Below are 15517 nucleotides of genomic sequence, written 5' to 3' on the forward strand. Positions count from 1 at the left end.
CTCTCCACCTTAGAACAAATCTATACCACCAGGTGCCATAGAAAAGCACTAGACATATCAAGAGATCCAACGCACCCTGGTCACCATTTCTTTCAGCTCCTGCCATTGGGACGGAGATATAGAACTATGCAGGCAAGAATGAGCCGTCTCAAGAACAGTTTCTTCTCTAGAACGATTTTGGCCTTATATGGAAAGCCTGGACTTTGAAGTCATCTTATTTTACTTGTTATTTGTATTATATTTACTGTTTTTAATTAGGTTTTGTAATTTTGGATTATGCAGAATGCTTTATCTGAGTGGATGTAGCAACCGAGTAATTTTGTTGTTCCCGCAAGGGGACAATGACAATAAAGATATCTTATCTAAACTCACACAAAAGCAAATGTGAAAAAGGCACAGCAGCCTTGCTGCTCTCCAAAGTCCTAAAATCATGCAATTCTTGCTCATTCTCAAGTTTGCAATAGAACAAAACAAGGAAAACCAGTGAAGAGTCAACCTGCACAGCACACATTCAAGAAGAACACCCATAAAGAGATACATGACAGTAAGAAAGATCTGCACCAAGTTGTTGTTGTTGTTGTTATAAAATCCATGCAAACTTTGGACAAGATCCAGCAGCTGGTTGCTGCAACAACATCCAATTGACAGCAGTGCAACAGGCCTTAGCCACAAATAACTTTTGCAGGATTGTATAATTTGTATTCAGGTGTAATATCCAAAGGTATTCCATCAGGAGTATGTAGAGTCCCAGAGCCCAAAGGTTTATTGCCTTAAGACAGACATGGCAAATATCATAAACTCTAGCACGAGCGCCATGCATAATTCTAAAGAATTGGCAGCAGCCTGAGTTCCTCAAGCTAAGGTATGTTAAGAAGCTTCAGTGAGAAGGGAGGTGGAAAGAGAAACTGGAGAGGGAAGGTGAGCAAAAAGGAAATGGGGAGTGAGAATGGGCAGCACAACTAAGAGGGAATAGTAAGGATAGCAAAATGGATGCATTTTGGTCAATGGATTTCAATACCCAGGAGTCGGTCCTCCTCGGTCCAGGTTGTAAACTTGTCTGGGGTTGAGTAGATAATGGAATTTCCGATGAACCCTGAAAGTAAGTAAGAAAAACAAGAAGTGATGGCCCCTAAAAAGGAGAGTATAGGCTAGGAGGAGGGAAATCTGTCAGTTTCACTATGTCTCAGTTTCTCATTTTTCCAGTCTTAGGTTCTCCACATTTCCACACCAGTTTTCTTTTCTTCTGTTTTAAAAAAAGTCCTCATGAAAATTCATCAGAATTTTAGTGCAAATTTCTCCTAATATGACATGTTTGCAAGCAATTTTGCCCCAAAATACACATTTTTGCAAATCAATTTCCCCCTATTATAATGCACACTTTACCGCAATATATGCATTTTTGTACTCATTACTTGGCAAGATTTGAAGAAGTGCACATTTTTTGAAGGATGCCTGTGTATCAGTTTGTGCATTGTTTTGGAAAGTGAGAATTAGGGAAGTTTGCCTTTAAATGTGAACAGATTCCAATTTCTCCCCTATCCTTATCCAAGGCAGATGATTACACTTTCTTAGCATCAGCTACTCTCTACCCACACCACATCCTGCTCAGGGCAGCTCCATAAGTGGAGCAAAAGTTGCCACCTTCATATTCAGAAAATGGAGGATCCTTTTGGATTGATGTTTACTGCATCGTGGACCCATCTTTTCTCCTTTTTCTTTATTATGAATTTATTTAAATTTTCAGATTTACAAACAATCATCAAGCAGACAAATAAAACAATTTCCAATTGGAAATCTTTTCTCCTATGTCTAAGCTCCCTCTCTGAAATGTTTGCTTCATAAATACTTTTGAATTACAGTTGTCCTTACCAAGCCAAAGACTTGGTGATGTCCCAGGCACCAGATAACAGGTATCAGTGACACCCTTGCAACCACATTGAGAGCCAGTGTGGTGTAGTGGTTAAGAGCGGTAGACTCGTAATCTGGGGAACCGGGTTCGCGTCTCCGCTCCTCCACATGCAGCTGCTGGGTGACCTTGGGCTACTCACACTTCTCTGAAGTCTCTCAGCCCAACTCACCTCACAGAGTGTTTGTTGTGGGGGGGGGAGGGAAAGGAGAATGTTAGCCGCTTTGAGACTCCTTCGGGTAGTGATAAAGCGGGATATCAAATCCAAACTCTTCTTCAGTGCTATCTGGGGTACTTCCCAAGCAACACAATGTTGCCATCTGATTGCAGGGAAAATGCAATCTCTCTGCTATTACTTCCTTAAGGGAAGATGTTTGCATTACTTACAATGATTACTAAATGTGCATTTACTGTCCCCAAAACCACTATCCTGCAGAGGGTACAATTTTCCAATAGGGGGAAGGGAACCATACCTTTCTCCTTGTCTCCCTCCACTCTTGGGGTTCACAAACACCAACAGTGGATGTGTTCCAGGCTTAGGGGTGATCTAGAAAGCAAATTACAAAGCAAACAAAGAGCCTCCTTATACAGCATACAAAACATCATTCATGCAAATTGGGGGAGAATGAGTCATACGGCACTGCCACAGAGGAAGTAAGCCATGCAACTGGCAACATGTTGGGTCAGCAGAATCTGGAGAAAGCTGGGAACCACCAGTCTCTGCACTTATTCTTATCCAGACCTATTCTGTCTATGGCTTTCTAAGCACACGACCCACAGCCTCAGGAGCTCAGCTCTGTTTAATATCCTTTGACTCAATAATGTTTGCTTAATGCTCCACTAGTATCTTCTTGTGCGCTTCCTGATATATGCCTAGAGACTGAACTCTTTAAAGGACAAGGCAGGCATTGCTATTGAGACAATATCAGGTTAGCAGAGCTTCAGCAAGCTTGGGTTCTGTGGGGAGAGCTCCAAGGGTTAATCTGTTAACCATGCACAATTCAACAGGGCGAGTATCACCCAAAGTATATTCCAGAACCAGCTTCATGGGGAGATCAGTGCAGAATGACATCTTCTCCCTGGTATGCCTTCCTCCACAACTAGCCTGCAAATTAGGCACGGTGCACAAAATATAATTCTGCAGGTACACACACACACACACACACTCATTCACAAGTGTGAGAGAGCAAGTGTGATGTACTGGTTAGAGTGCTGGACAAGGGCAGGTTCAAATCTTCACTCAGTCGTGAAGCTTAGGGCAGTCCTCACCTTCCAGTCTAACCTATCTCACCAGGCTGGTGCTGGGATACAGCAGGGATGGGAAGAACCACACATGTTGAGCAGGACAGAAGTCAAATAAATAGATACGATAGCAGCAGCTGTGAACTGTCTACCTGTAGTCCATGCCCATCCACCGTGGTGGTGTTGTATCTGAAGGCCAGGGTTGTATCATCTGGGGATGTGCTGGATGGCGATTCACTGTCTGATCTTCTTGGGTGGGATTGCCTATCCTTTGGAATAGGGAAAATGCATAAAGGACTTTGAAGCATGGATGAAGGCCAGCAAATAACAAGGAAGCACTGACAACATAAACAAAGTGGGAAGGATGACTTCCTCCTGACTGTACTGAAATACAACAGAAAGACCACGAAAGCTCCAAGAGTTAATTTAATAATGTATTCAACTTTTGTATTAAAATATTGTCTGTCAAGCAACACAGAATACAAACATACGGATAAAGCATCAATAATACATTGCATGAAGTGCAAACCCTATCCGAATACAGTGAGCACATAGTGAATGGCACTGAAAGCCAGAATCAGTCATTCCAAAAGTAGTTTAGAAAGTTGTGTATACAATGATGGCTCCAAGGTTCAATACTTGACTTGCTTCCCAGGCTGATGTTGTTCCAAGATTTATATTAACTCCAAAATTCCACAATCTGCACAGCTGAGAAGCTTTCCGAGAGGCCCATACACATATTAAAAAAAGATAGCTTTTTAACGTGGATTTTTAAACACTGATGCAGCTTTCATGATGTTTAGATACCTGAAAAGTGAATGAATCCAAAATATTTATACCATCCTATGTTTAATCATATTTATACTGCAGTTTTCAGCCAAAATTGGCTCTCAGAGCAGCTTTACAACGCTAAAAGCATCACAAAACCTCATAGATTATTCTGAATAGCAATCGTAACAGAGGAATAAGTTAATATGAGAAAAATCCAGAAAAGAGCACCACATACCGGTAATAAAATAGCCAAAACCTTATTCTTTAGTAAGTCTCTCCAAGGGCTTCCTTCACTAGGATCTAATTCCCAGCTTTGTTATTTCTTAGCAGTGGCAAAAGGGAAACCCTGGGCCATGATGGGGTTCCAAATTATAACAGCCATATGCCATCTCAGCCAGCTCAGTGAGTTCCATATCGGCTTAAAAAACAAAAACTGAGCTGACTCTTCTAAATCTTCTGAATCAATTCACTGCTTTAAGCAGTCCACGTATGGTGTTTGCCATGTTTAGAAGTGTCCAAGAGCCCCTTTTGGAAGCAAATGTAAAAGTGGATAGGCCTTCCATAGGGTTTACGAGATGTGGAGATGGTGGAACTGTGAGATTCGTGTCAAATATTGAACTTTGGAACCATCAATGTGTCCATCATTTTAAGCCACCGTTGAAGTGATTGATTCAATATGATTCACCGCAGGACCACTAAATTAACAAGGATTGTTTGCAGCAGTAGTGGATGACATGGTGGGGCGGAGGTGCTTACCTGAACGCCTCACTCAGCTGCTTACCAGGAGGGAGAGGGGGAAAGGTAAGGCAGCAGGGAAGGCAGTGCAGTGCCAATGCACTGGCAGGAGCAACACATTGGCTCAGCTGGGGCGTTTGCACTGCACTGACTTTGCTGCCCCCTCGCCCCCCTCCTCCCAGTAAGAATCAATGACCTGCTTTCTGGGAGGTCAAGTAAGTGCTTTTGCCCAAACAATCTGTTAGGACTTTATGAAATGTATTACTGAATGCTTATCATCATGGCACTGTTTGACAGACAGCATTTAATGTATTATACATTAACTTTGGGTCTTCTGTTATGCATTTTGGGTGGCTGCATTTCCACTAGCAAGTATTAAGGTATATTTTAATTTCTCTCCCAATTCCAAGGGTTTCTTCCCCCATGGATTTACAAGTTTATAGATTCTGAAGTGGGATATAAATCTGAGGATAGAGAGATAGATAATGTACTATAGACTGGTAACTTGATTTCCTGTTTTTAAGCTTTATTCACAGAATGGTTATTAATTCAAAAAATGCTACTGTTCTCCATATTTAATGTGCAATCCAGATCACTGGCATTTTCATGATTTTTGAGCTCACATATACATTTTCTTCACTGCGACTCGATTACAGCTTTCACTATTTCCCCATTTCTCATCGTTCTGAACACAGAAAAAAGTAGACATCGCATTTGAAAGTAAATGTTTGTAAAACCACAGTTTCATCATTAGGAAAGAGGAAACTTCTTAAGTTGTGGAAGTTGTGGAGCTCTCTTCCTACAGAGGTGTGTTTCAAATATTGTGCTTTTAATTGTTGCAACCCACCCTGGAACCTTCAAAGATAGAATAATCTTTTAAAAGCATATGCAAAACCACAAACCACAAAATAAGATTATATGCAAAACCTGAGTAAGAAACTACAAAAAGTGTGGAGATCTCTCAGCAATTGCCATTTTGGAGCCTGTCCATCTTACATTCTTGCACACCTTGGAGTGCCTGTGCCTATTCCAAGCAATCACAAAGTGGCTCTAACACAGGGATAGGCAACCTCCAGCCTACTAGCCTAATCAGGCCTGACAGGCCTTGGAGGTTGGCCCACTAGGCCACTGTGGGCAGACCATGCCCACCTTTCCAACACTTGACATCATATACAGTAAGACGTCAAGTGCAGGAAACTTGGAGCTAAAATGAAGCTGTAGCTAAAATGGAGAAGATTTGGCTTCCGATTCTTCCTTTGAATGCAAAGGACCCTCCTCTGCAGGCAAGACTTGAGCAGCACCTGAAGAGAGAGAAAATGTTCCTTTGGGTCATCTGATGTCATCCTGACATAAGGTGATTGACAGGCGGACAGCCCTACCCACTTGCCAAAATAGTCTATGTGGTGCTCAGGATCCAGGTAGATTGCTTGGTTTTGTTCATTATCCCTGCCTCCTCTAACAGGAGGAAACGCTTGTGCATAGACTACAATCATACGGCACAACACTCTTCCTTTGAGTTTTTATTTTCTGCTACTTTCTTTTCTGCAACGAAGCCTAAGGCTGTATGCTAATGATTATTTACTTGAAGCAATTGGAGTGATTTTCCTCTTCTAGCAAGCCTCAATTCACTATTAGTAAACTGATAGCTGCATATAGTTAATGGAGTAGTGGGAAAGTATGGTAGCAGTAGCAGTGGCTGGATACAAAATACCCAGATTGCAAGCAGTTTGTCATTCAGCCGTTTTAGGGGCACACCAGCTTTCTAGTAATGGACATAAGAGGCATTCTCTAGCAGCTCTATAGGAAAGTACCTTGGTTTTTAGTTAACAAAATCAGTTTGGATGGGGTGAAAATCTTAAGTTTTTGAAAGAGCATCATCTAGCGGCCTTCATATGTGAGACAGAAAATGCCAATCATTAAGCCCATTTCATAGGTGTCAAGCAGGCTCATTTACCAGAACAACTGGGCAGATGTGCGAAGGCAATAAGATGTGGTCCTTGAGCTGCCCACCATCACACTCAGGCTTCACATGAGAGGCACATTTGTTGTGAAGCTGCAAGAGAACACAGCACAAAAATTCTCTTTAAATTTATCCATAAAAAGGAAGGTTGTTACAAGTAATGGCAAGGTGGTTTCTCTACCAGTTAACTGGCATTAATAAACAAGATAAATAAATATTTCCTGGCTAATATTACATTACATATTGGAAATGTCAGAAGACAAGAGGGGATCGTTATCATATATAGTGGGAATGCAAATCTGGGGAGGGGGAAGAAAAGAAGACGTATTGGAGGTTAGGTAACTATCAAACAGAAGGAATCCTAGGATTCACTGGCTCAGTTATGGTAACGTTATGGAAAAAGATGAATAAATATAAAAAATAGCCTCATATGTGGTCCCTGTGGATGGGGGTCTGCTGATTTGGGAGCACCAAGATCAAATGTAGCCTTTCTTAACTGGGGAAATATGTCAGGGTGAGTGGACTAAACCAACTTATACAGGCACCCCCAAACTGCGGCCCTCCAGAGGTTTTGGTCTACAACTCCCATGATCCCTAGCTAACGGGACCAGTGGTCAAGGATGATGGGAATTGTAGTCCAAAACATCTGGAGGGCCAAAGTTTGGAGATGCCTGTTATAGATAGTGGAATGAATTCTATATGTGCAAGATGCCTTCTGTATTTGATCCCAGGCTCATCCTACCAAATCAAGCAAGTAACAAAGTTCAATCACATTCCATGGCTTCTCAACAATATTCAGTGTCGTGACCATTTTCACAACCGGGAGAAAAACCGAGGAACAGGTTTCTTATTTATTCACAGGCATGCCGTGATTATTGCCCAATATAGAAGAAACATGGCCTGCTGATGTAGGAGGTGACTTGCCTTGAACAGCTTAGTGTTCTTTAAAAAAATACCACCACACTTGCTTCACGTACTCACTGTGATTTGGCACCATACACAATGTAGTCCGGTAATGCCCTGGTAGCTCTTGATGCTTTTATGACAACGATCACATTTGGCTGGAGAGTTCCCCTCAATCCATGTGTGCTGCATGACCTAGAAATGCATGAGACAAGGTGATCCATGCTGGAAAAGAAATGCAGGCACTAAATACGAGGCAAAGAAGAAGAAGTAATGCTCCTGAATGAGCATCAGAATCGTTATTCCTTCAAATGTTTCAGGATATGCTTTTGAAGCATGGGATAAAGAAAGGAATGGGGAAGTTCAGGGGGGGGAGTCTGTGATCCAACTATCGTGGTGTCTCATGAACCTTCAGCTAAACACTGCATTATAAGGCAGGCTACTCACAATTTTAAAAGCCATTGGTATAGAATATTAGATGGATATTTTAGCCATAATACCACAATGACGTGCTCACATGTGGAGCACTACATGGGCATGCACAATCAAAAAACCATTGACTTTCTCCATTGCTTCTCTGAGTTCTTTTCCAGTTTTGCAGCCTCTGTTTCTGCTTTGTCTTGACCTCTCAGCTATGTTTTAGTACAGCTTCTGGTACCAGCTGCAACTCTGGCCAATGTTTTTTAATGTGCTGCTCTCTCTCCGACTACAAACCCAGCTAGAGTTCCAGCACAATTTTCTTATACATCTAATGACAGGGCTGATGACCATCCTGGGGGCAGATCAGGGCCGGCTCTACATAGACCCCCGGTGGCGCAGGGCACTATGGCGCCGGCCCGCCAGGAGGGCGCCGTGAGCTGCGCCCGCCCGCTGGCCGGCCGGTCCGCTGCGCAGCTGCGCGCGGCGCCCACCTGCCCACCGCGCTGGGAAACGGGGCGGGAGGGCGCCGGAGAGATCGCGCTGTGCCTGCCCGCCCGCCCGCCGTGCAGCAGCGCCGCGCCCACCCGCCCACCACGCTAGGAAACGGGGCGGAAGGGCGCCGGAGAGATCCGGCGCACCATGGCACCAAGGGCGCTTAAGACGGCCCTGGGGTAGATGCCTTCATTCAGAGCTCAGGGAACCTGGAGCTGCTGAGCTCTAAGAACGTAGGACTCTGCTGCCAGAAATGGGCCTCAATGTTTTGCTGTTGAGCATTTGCTTGCTGAACCTCCTCTGGAGAAGTACGTAGCCATATCTGGAACAGGTGCCCAGAAGGCAGATTCCTCCCTTTTCAGTTTGATACTTATGAACTATTCCAGCAGTATGGCAATTGGGTGAAGTGTGGTAGCCTATAAAATACAGGTTCTTCTTGGCACAATAGTAGGGCCCATGACTGTGTGGGCAGCATGATCTGCATAGCAGATGGCCTGCCTTAGATGGAAGGTCATCAATAAGTGAACACATGCACTAGGCATTCATGAATGCCTTACTCACAGTTGTATTTCTCTTTGATTTCACATAAGTGCTGATGCAGGGGGGAATCTCTTTGGACACACATCTTTCATGGACTGTGTATTTACAGACTGTAGAGAAAAAGAAAAAGAAAAAGAGAGCAGCTCTAAGTTCACCCTATATTCAAGGCAAGCAGTTTCCAGCTATTTGGCAGGATTGGTTGTTAGAACCAAGATTTCATGTATCTGTTTGAGATTGTATTGAAGAATTAAAAATACCCCCCCCAATGCGTTATCTACTATCTTAATCCATGATGTGGTACTCATCACAGGGTGTTCACCTAATAGGTTTAAAACCCAGCTGAGACTACAGACTCACTTGGTGGTCCTGCCTTAGTCATTTTCTCACCTCTGTTTTGAGTGTTGGTGTTGTTGTTGTTTATTAAATTTATTAGTCACTTTTTTTGTCATGGCAACTCAATCAACTTACAAAAATGACTTTTAAAAAAGTCCCATACATACATTAAAATGGGGGGGGCGTATATTAAAACACCCCACCCACTCTAAAAGGCCATAGATCGTTAAAAGCCAAAAGTCGGATTAAAACAGAGGGTTTCTGCACTTACAGGAGCAGCACAGGCCTTGCTTCCTGACGCCCAGCAGCATAGTGCGACAAAAGTTGCAGTAGGCAGGCTTCTTGAAGTGCTTCAGCCTCCATGCATGCTGTCCATCATCCTTTACATTCTGCAGGGAGGGGGAAAAGCCCATTGAGATGGAGTGGAAGATACAGAGGAGAGATGGCGTCTCTTGCAGCACCTTTTCCAGGATAACCTTTTCAACTCGGGATGACCAGAAATGCAATGTAAACTACTTGCAAACCAATTGTCTGAACTGGTCCATTTACAGCCTCAACAGCCTACTAACATTTTTGAGGATGCCGGTTAGAAAATGTACGTAAAAGAATAACTTAGTTATGATGTAGACAAATCTTCATAAAGCCCTTGATAATAATAAAAGAGATTTTATTTAGACTGCAATCTATATGTGCTGTATATGGTTTCTTTTTTTACAAGCCTCACTTAGAAATGCTAATTATTAAGTGGTATACCCAGGTGGCGCTGTGGGTTAAACCACAATGTCTAGGGCTTGCTGATCAGAAGGTCGGTGGTTCGAATCCCTGCAACGGGGTGAGCTCCTGTTGCTCGGTCCCAGCTCCTGCCCATCTAGCAGTTCGAAAGCACATCAAAGTGCAAGTAGATAAATAGGGACCGCTCCGTCGGGAAGTTAACGGCGTTTCTGTGTGCTGCTCTGGTTTGCCAGAAGCAGCTTTGTCATGCTGGCCACATGACCCGTAAGCTGTCTGCGGACAAACGCCAGCTCCCTTGGCCTATAGAGCGAGATGAGCACCACAACCCCAGAGTCGGACACGACTGGACCTGATGGTCAGGGGCCCCTTTACCTTTACCTATACAAGTGCCCTAAATAAATAGATGCCGTTACCTGGGAGTAAATCCCACTGAACTAAATGGGACTGGCTTCTGAATAGACATGTATAGTTTTGCACTGTCAATGACTGTGAACTATCAAGCCAAATTAGAGGATTAAGCGTTTTTAAAAATTTGCACCGCTTACCCCATTGTAAGCCACGGTGACCCTACTATTTCCAAGCAACTATGAAATCCAAAGAAACAAATTATACAAAGTGTATTAACATACAAGAGAAAGATTTTATGGTGTATCATTATCTATACTATTTGTTTAGTGTGGTTGTGTTGTTTAGTCGTTTAGTCGTGTCCGACTCTTCGTGACCCCCATGGACCAGAGCACACCGGGCACTCCTGTCTTGCACTGCCTCCCGCAGTTTGGTCAGACTCATGTTGGTGGCTTCGAGAACACTGTCCAGCCATCTTGTCCTCTGTCGTCCCCTTCTCCTTGTGCCCTCAATCTTTCCCAACATCAGGGTCTTTTCCAGGGAGTCTTCTCTTCTCATGAGGTGGGCAAAATATTGGAGCCTCAGCTTCAGGATCTGTCCTTCCAGTGAGCACTCAGGGCTGATTTCCTTAAGACTGGATAGGTTTGATCTTCTTGCAGGCCATGGGACCACATGGGACCATTTAAAAAGGAAACAGAAAGTCTGTAAAGGTGCTAGATTTTCCGCAGCTTGAAGGCAGTATCTATCGAAATTATTTCTATACTACGGTATGACCATTGTAACACACTAATTAGTTTTTTGTTTTTGTTTTTGCTCTACCATGTTTTCTAGCCAGGCAAGTTTCACAAATTTCCAAGGGACATTGAAGAGATATTAAGAATAAATGGGCAATAAAGGCTCGACCGTAGTTATTTGAAATGGTATTATCTGAAGAAAGGTTCGATGGAGAGAACGATGAGTCAAATATGACAGCATGAATGCAAGTAGAACAAAGGCACCTAGTCATCCTTTATTACAGGCATGAATGTTAGATAACCTCAAAAACTCTCTTCTGAATGGTGGTGGTGGTAACTGGTCTCTCCATTTGGCACATAAGAACTTGAGTGGAAGCTTCTAAGCACCAAACCAAATAACTCTCTCACCTCCTACTCAGAAAAGCTATTCCTTTGTGCACATAAGAAGAATGTGTGAAAATGGATTCCTCCAAGTGCTTTTTCCCAAAGTCACACACGCCTACGTATGCCACATCAATACTTGCAAAATGCTGCTCTGCTTAGCAGCTCAAAAATAAAAATTAAAAAAAAACCAAAATCAAAAAGCTGGCTTTAGTAGCCCCCTTATAGAGTGAGTGACACTTCCTCCCATTGCGGAATGTCTTTATAAACATCTAGTTCTTGTCATGGCACAGGGATCTCTACCCCCAAATTGAGAAAAAACTGTCCACACAAATACCCAATATGCATCACAAGAGCTTCATGAGCATGGCCATCAAGGGCCCATTGTACAATCTGCAGATTCTTCTTCTTCTTTTTTAAAATGAATTTCAACCAAACCATTCGCTATATAGAAAGGCATATGATAGGGAATACTCTGTAAGGACAGGCAAAGCAATGCCTACTAATTGGGGCTGATGGGAGCCAGCCAGGAAATGTTAGAACTGGATGTCATGGTCCAGGAGACAAATGAATGAGAGACTGTGAATGGTTAACCAATTCCAGGAGTTCCTAGGACCAAGGACTTAAGAGACCCATGTGGCCAGGTAGGATAGGTCATCTGCAACCAAATGTGGTCTTTGGTGGCTAAATTGGGACTTTTGGGTTGCAGGATTAGAGAGTTGAGGCAGAATAATAACTTCCTGGGGTTGGGTGTCCCAGGCAGCACTTCCTTCAGGATCTGAAATTGGTTATCTATGTTTCTGAATGATCAGTGGGGGGCTCAGGCTTTGAAGTGGCAGAATATGAAATTAAACAAAACGAAAAGAGGTTCACAACCCAAAACTACTTGATTACATCTAACCTCTATCTTTATTAAAGTAAGCTACATTTGCCTCCTTATTTTTTTCTTTTTATAATTGTTATAATTCTTGTTATAATTCTGTTAACAAATTTATTGAATGCCAGCAGCAGTTCATTAATTTTCCTTGTAAAGAACAGATGCTGTTTGAGAATCTGACTTTTGACATTCTGCTGCCCTCGTGTGGTTTTACTTTTGAAAGTAGCTGTATTAACAAAAACTTTTGTTCTTTTCCTTTGCTATCATTGACTTTATTCTGTGCTCTTTTTAAAGTTCTGTTTGTCTCAAAAGGGCTTGTGCAAAAGATGCTCCTTGAGAACTGCACCTGTAAGCTATTAAGACCTATGTTTGACTGTTGACCTTGACAACACAAGTGATTTAAGTATCTTTCCCTGAATGTAGCAGAGCCATCATCTGTGCTGTTTTACAGTCAAAACAACAGGGGGAGGCAAAACATCTTGGTATGCATGAGCAATGGTATGTATTAACATTAACACATTTAGTTGCCTTGCCAAACGTGGATCCACCAAGTTTATTTGATTCCTGTTCCCAAAGAATTCCTGTTCCTCAAATACGCATTGATACTGAATAAGGGATCTGACTCTTAAATCAGTCTTTATTATCCCACCAAGAAGCTGCGGGCGGCAGTCACCCAACACTCTCCCTTTATGAACACATGAACACTAAGGCTGGATCTACACTGATCTTTAAAAATGCTAAGAAAAAATCCGCTATATAGCTCTCAAAGCAATTTTCCATTGACTGCTGTATAGCGCCCCCTGGTGTCACATATTTATAACACATTTATAACATCATAACTCACCTCCTATTTTCCCTGACTGGCAGCATCTCTCCATGGTTCTAAGCAAGCCTCTTTCTCAGCACTTGCTGCCAAAGATCCTTTTGACTGGACCAGGAGCCTTCTTCATGAAACGTGGGTGCTCTACCACTGAGCGGTGGTGCCTTCTCCCTTATACACATCAATGTTTTAAATTGGGGGTGGGGAACCAACGATTCCCGAGATGTTGCTGGGTTACAACATTGGTGATGGGGCTGGTGGAAGCTGGAGTCCAACAATGTGGAAGATGGAGCAAGCTTGTTTTGGCCTGCTTCAGAGGGTAGGACTCGAACAAACCGATTCAGTTTCCAACTAAACATCAGGAAGAGCTTACTGATGGGGTAAAAGCTGTTCAACAGTGGAACAGACTCCCTAGAAAGATTGAAGACTCTACTTCCTCGGAGGTTTTAAAGCAGAAGTTGGATGGCCATCTGTCATGGATGCTTTAGTTGAGATTCCTGCATTGCATAGATGACCCTTGGGGGGTCCTTTCCAACTCTACAATTCTATGATTCTCTGAACATCTGGAGGTTCCCCATACCTGCTTTAAATACAAGCATTTGTTGAATCTACTCACATTTTGAAGTGCCATAATGTTTTTGAACCAAATATACAAGTAGAAAGAAACTGGGTGTATCACATTTTTAAACCCTCATTGAAAGAGAAGAAAAATCTTGACTAGCTACTTTTTTTTTACTACTACTCAGTTGAACATCTTTTGGCTCATCTTCTCTGAAGTTAGACCAGCTACTCACAGTTTCCATGCCCAGCAGAACCAGCAAAGGAATAGTGGTCATGCCACCCCGAATCCACTCTTCCAGCGTCACAGTTCCATCATGATCATAGTCTATTTCTTCCATCATCTCTTTCAAGATCTGTAGAAGACAAAATCTAATTAGAATCAACAGATCCTCCCTCAACCCACCAAACAAAAGTTATGCCATTGGTAGGATCTATAGCAGATCTTCAAGGGTACAGCAAAGAGAGCCTTCATGACTTAATTCTGACCATGCTCAGCAGAGACTTGTATACGAATGAAACTCACCGGCCTCAGTTCTGTGGAGTCCCACTCAAGGTATTCTGCTACATGAACCATCTGATTGATAATACGATCCAGCTCCTGGTTTCAGAAATAAGACAAAAAGGAAGGTTGGGGGGGGAATGTAGATGTGTGCACATCTTCAGCAGGTCTGGATAATCTGTGGTCCTCCAGATGTTGCTTGACCTTCTAATTCCCATCAGCTCCAGCCATTATGACCAATGGACAGAGATGATGGTAGCTGCAGCCTAGACATACCTGGAGGACCACCAGCTTCCCCACCCTGGATTTACAGTAATGTAATAATATGATTGCATATGCTGACATTGCAAACATATATCACTACACAAGGAAGGCATTCTGTCTTCATGATGTAGCTATGTGGGTTTTTCGTTCTTGGAGGCTGTGAGGATAATTCCATTGAAGAACTTGCTCAAGGGTGATATATAATACTATGTGTCGCACACAGAAAAATAGCAGGAATTGTACAGTGGTACCTTGGGTTACAAACTCCGCTAACCCAGAAATAGTACCTCAGGTTAAGAACTTTGCTTCAGGATGAGAACAGAAATGCTCCGGTGGCGCGGCAGCAGCGGGAGGCCCCATGAGCTAAAGTTAAGAAGGTTAAGAAAGTTAAGCTCAGGTTAAGAACAGTTTCAGGTTAAGAACGGACCTCGAGAACAAATTAAGTTCTTAACCCGAGGTACCACTGTATGTAATTTCTAATAAGAAATAAGGGATCTCAAGCCAATCCACTGTTAAGAAAATTAATAGGAAGACCAGCATATCTAAGCTTCATTAAAGGCCTTGACATCCTCAAAAAGCTGTATCAAAGATGTGTGGGTGCGTGGGTAGGAGGCATCAGGCTTGAGTGGGTCCTGGGCATCAAGAAGCTAAAGGTCCCCTTACATTTGCCACTGGTGCCCTCCCTCCATTGGTGCTGCTGCCACTATCACCAACATCAATAGCCCCCTCTGTCTCACCCTTAAAAGGAGCAGTTGGGTTTCCAATAATGCTTTGGAGCAAGGCTACATCTGAAAAACTGGGAAACTGAATGGCTAAACTCAGCCACACTGCCGTACTGCCGCCACCACTAGATAAGCATAGGAATGGCTTATGAATGGCTTGCTGGTGCCACACCCGAACCCTCTCCCCTGCCCCGAGACCTAGGAGCTTGACCCAGAGACCAATCAGATATCACAGATGTGCATATGGTCCTCTGCACATGGGGAGGCCTCCAGACATTTA

At 43.1% G+C, this 15517-nt stretch overlaps 1 protein-coding gene across 13 annotated transcripts in view; it reads right to left on the reverse strand.

The window, feature by feature from the left end:
- Positions 1 to 15517, reverse strand: part of DGKG (diacylglycerol kinase gamma) — a 180592-nt gene that overhangs the window by 48907 nt on the left and 116168 nt on the right. For all 13 annotated transcript variants that reach the window (XM_088670731.1, XM_088670736.1, XM_035132701.3 and 10 more), the window contains 9 exons: positions 14276 to 14350; positions 13986 to 14105; positions 9574 to 9691; positions 8991 to 9079; positions 7596 to 7712; positions 6609 to 6707; positions 3301 to 3417; positions 2380 to 2453; positions 1019 to 1093 (listed from right to left, as the gene is read on the reverse strand). In XM_088670731.1, coding sequence (XP_088526857.1) covers positions 1019 to 1093; positions 2380 to 2453; positions 3301 to 3417; positions 6609 to 6707; positions 7596 to 7712; positions 8991 to 9079; positions 9574 to 9691; positions 13986 to 14105; positions 14276 to 14350 — 884 coding nt within the window. The remainder of the gene's footprint in view (positions 1 to 1018; positions 1094 to 2379; positions 2454 to 3300; positions 3418 to 6608; positions 6708 to 7595; positions 7713 to 8990; positions 9080 to 9573; positions 9692 to 13985; positions 14106 to 14275; positions 14351 to 15517) is intronic.

This window comes from Zootoca vivipara, chromosome 5 (genome assembly GCF_965207765.1).
Source record: "Zootoca vivipara chromosome 5, rZooViv2.hap1.1, whole genome shotgun sequence".
Classification (NCBI taxonomy): Eukaryota; Metazoa; Chordata; class Lepidosauria; order Squamata; family Lacertidae; genus Zootoca; species Zootoca vivipara.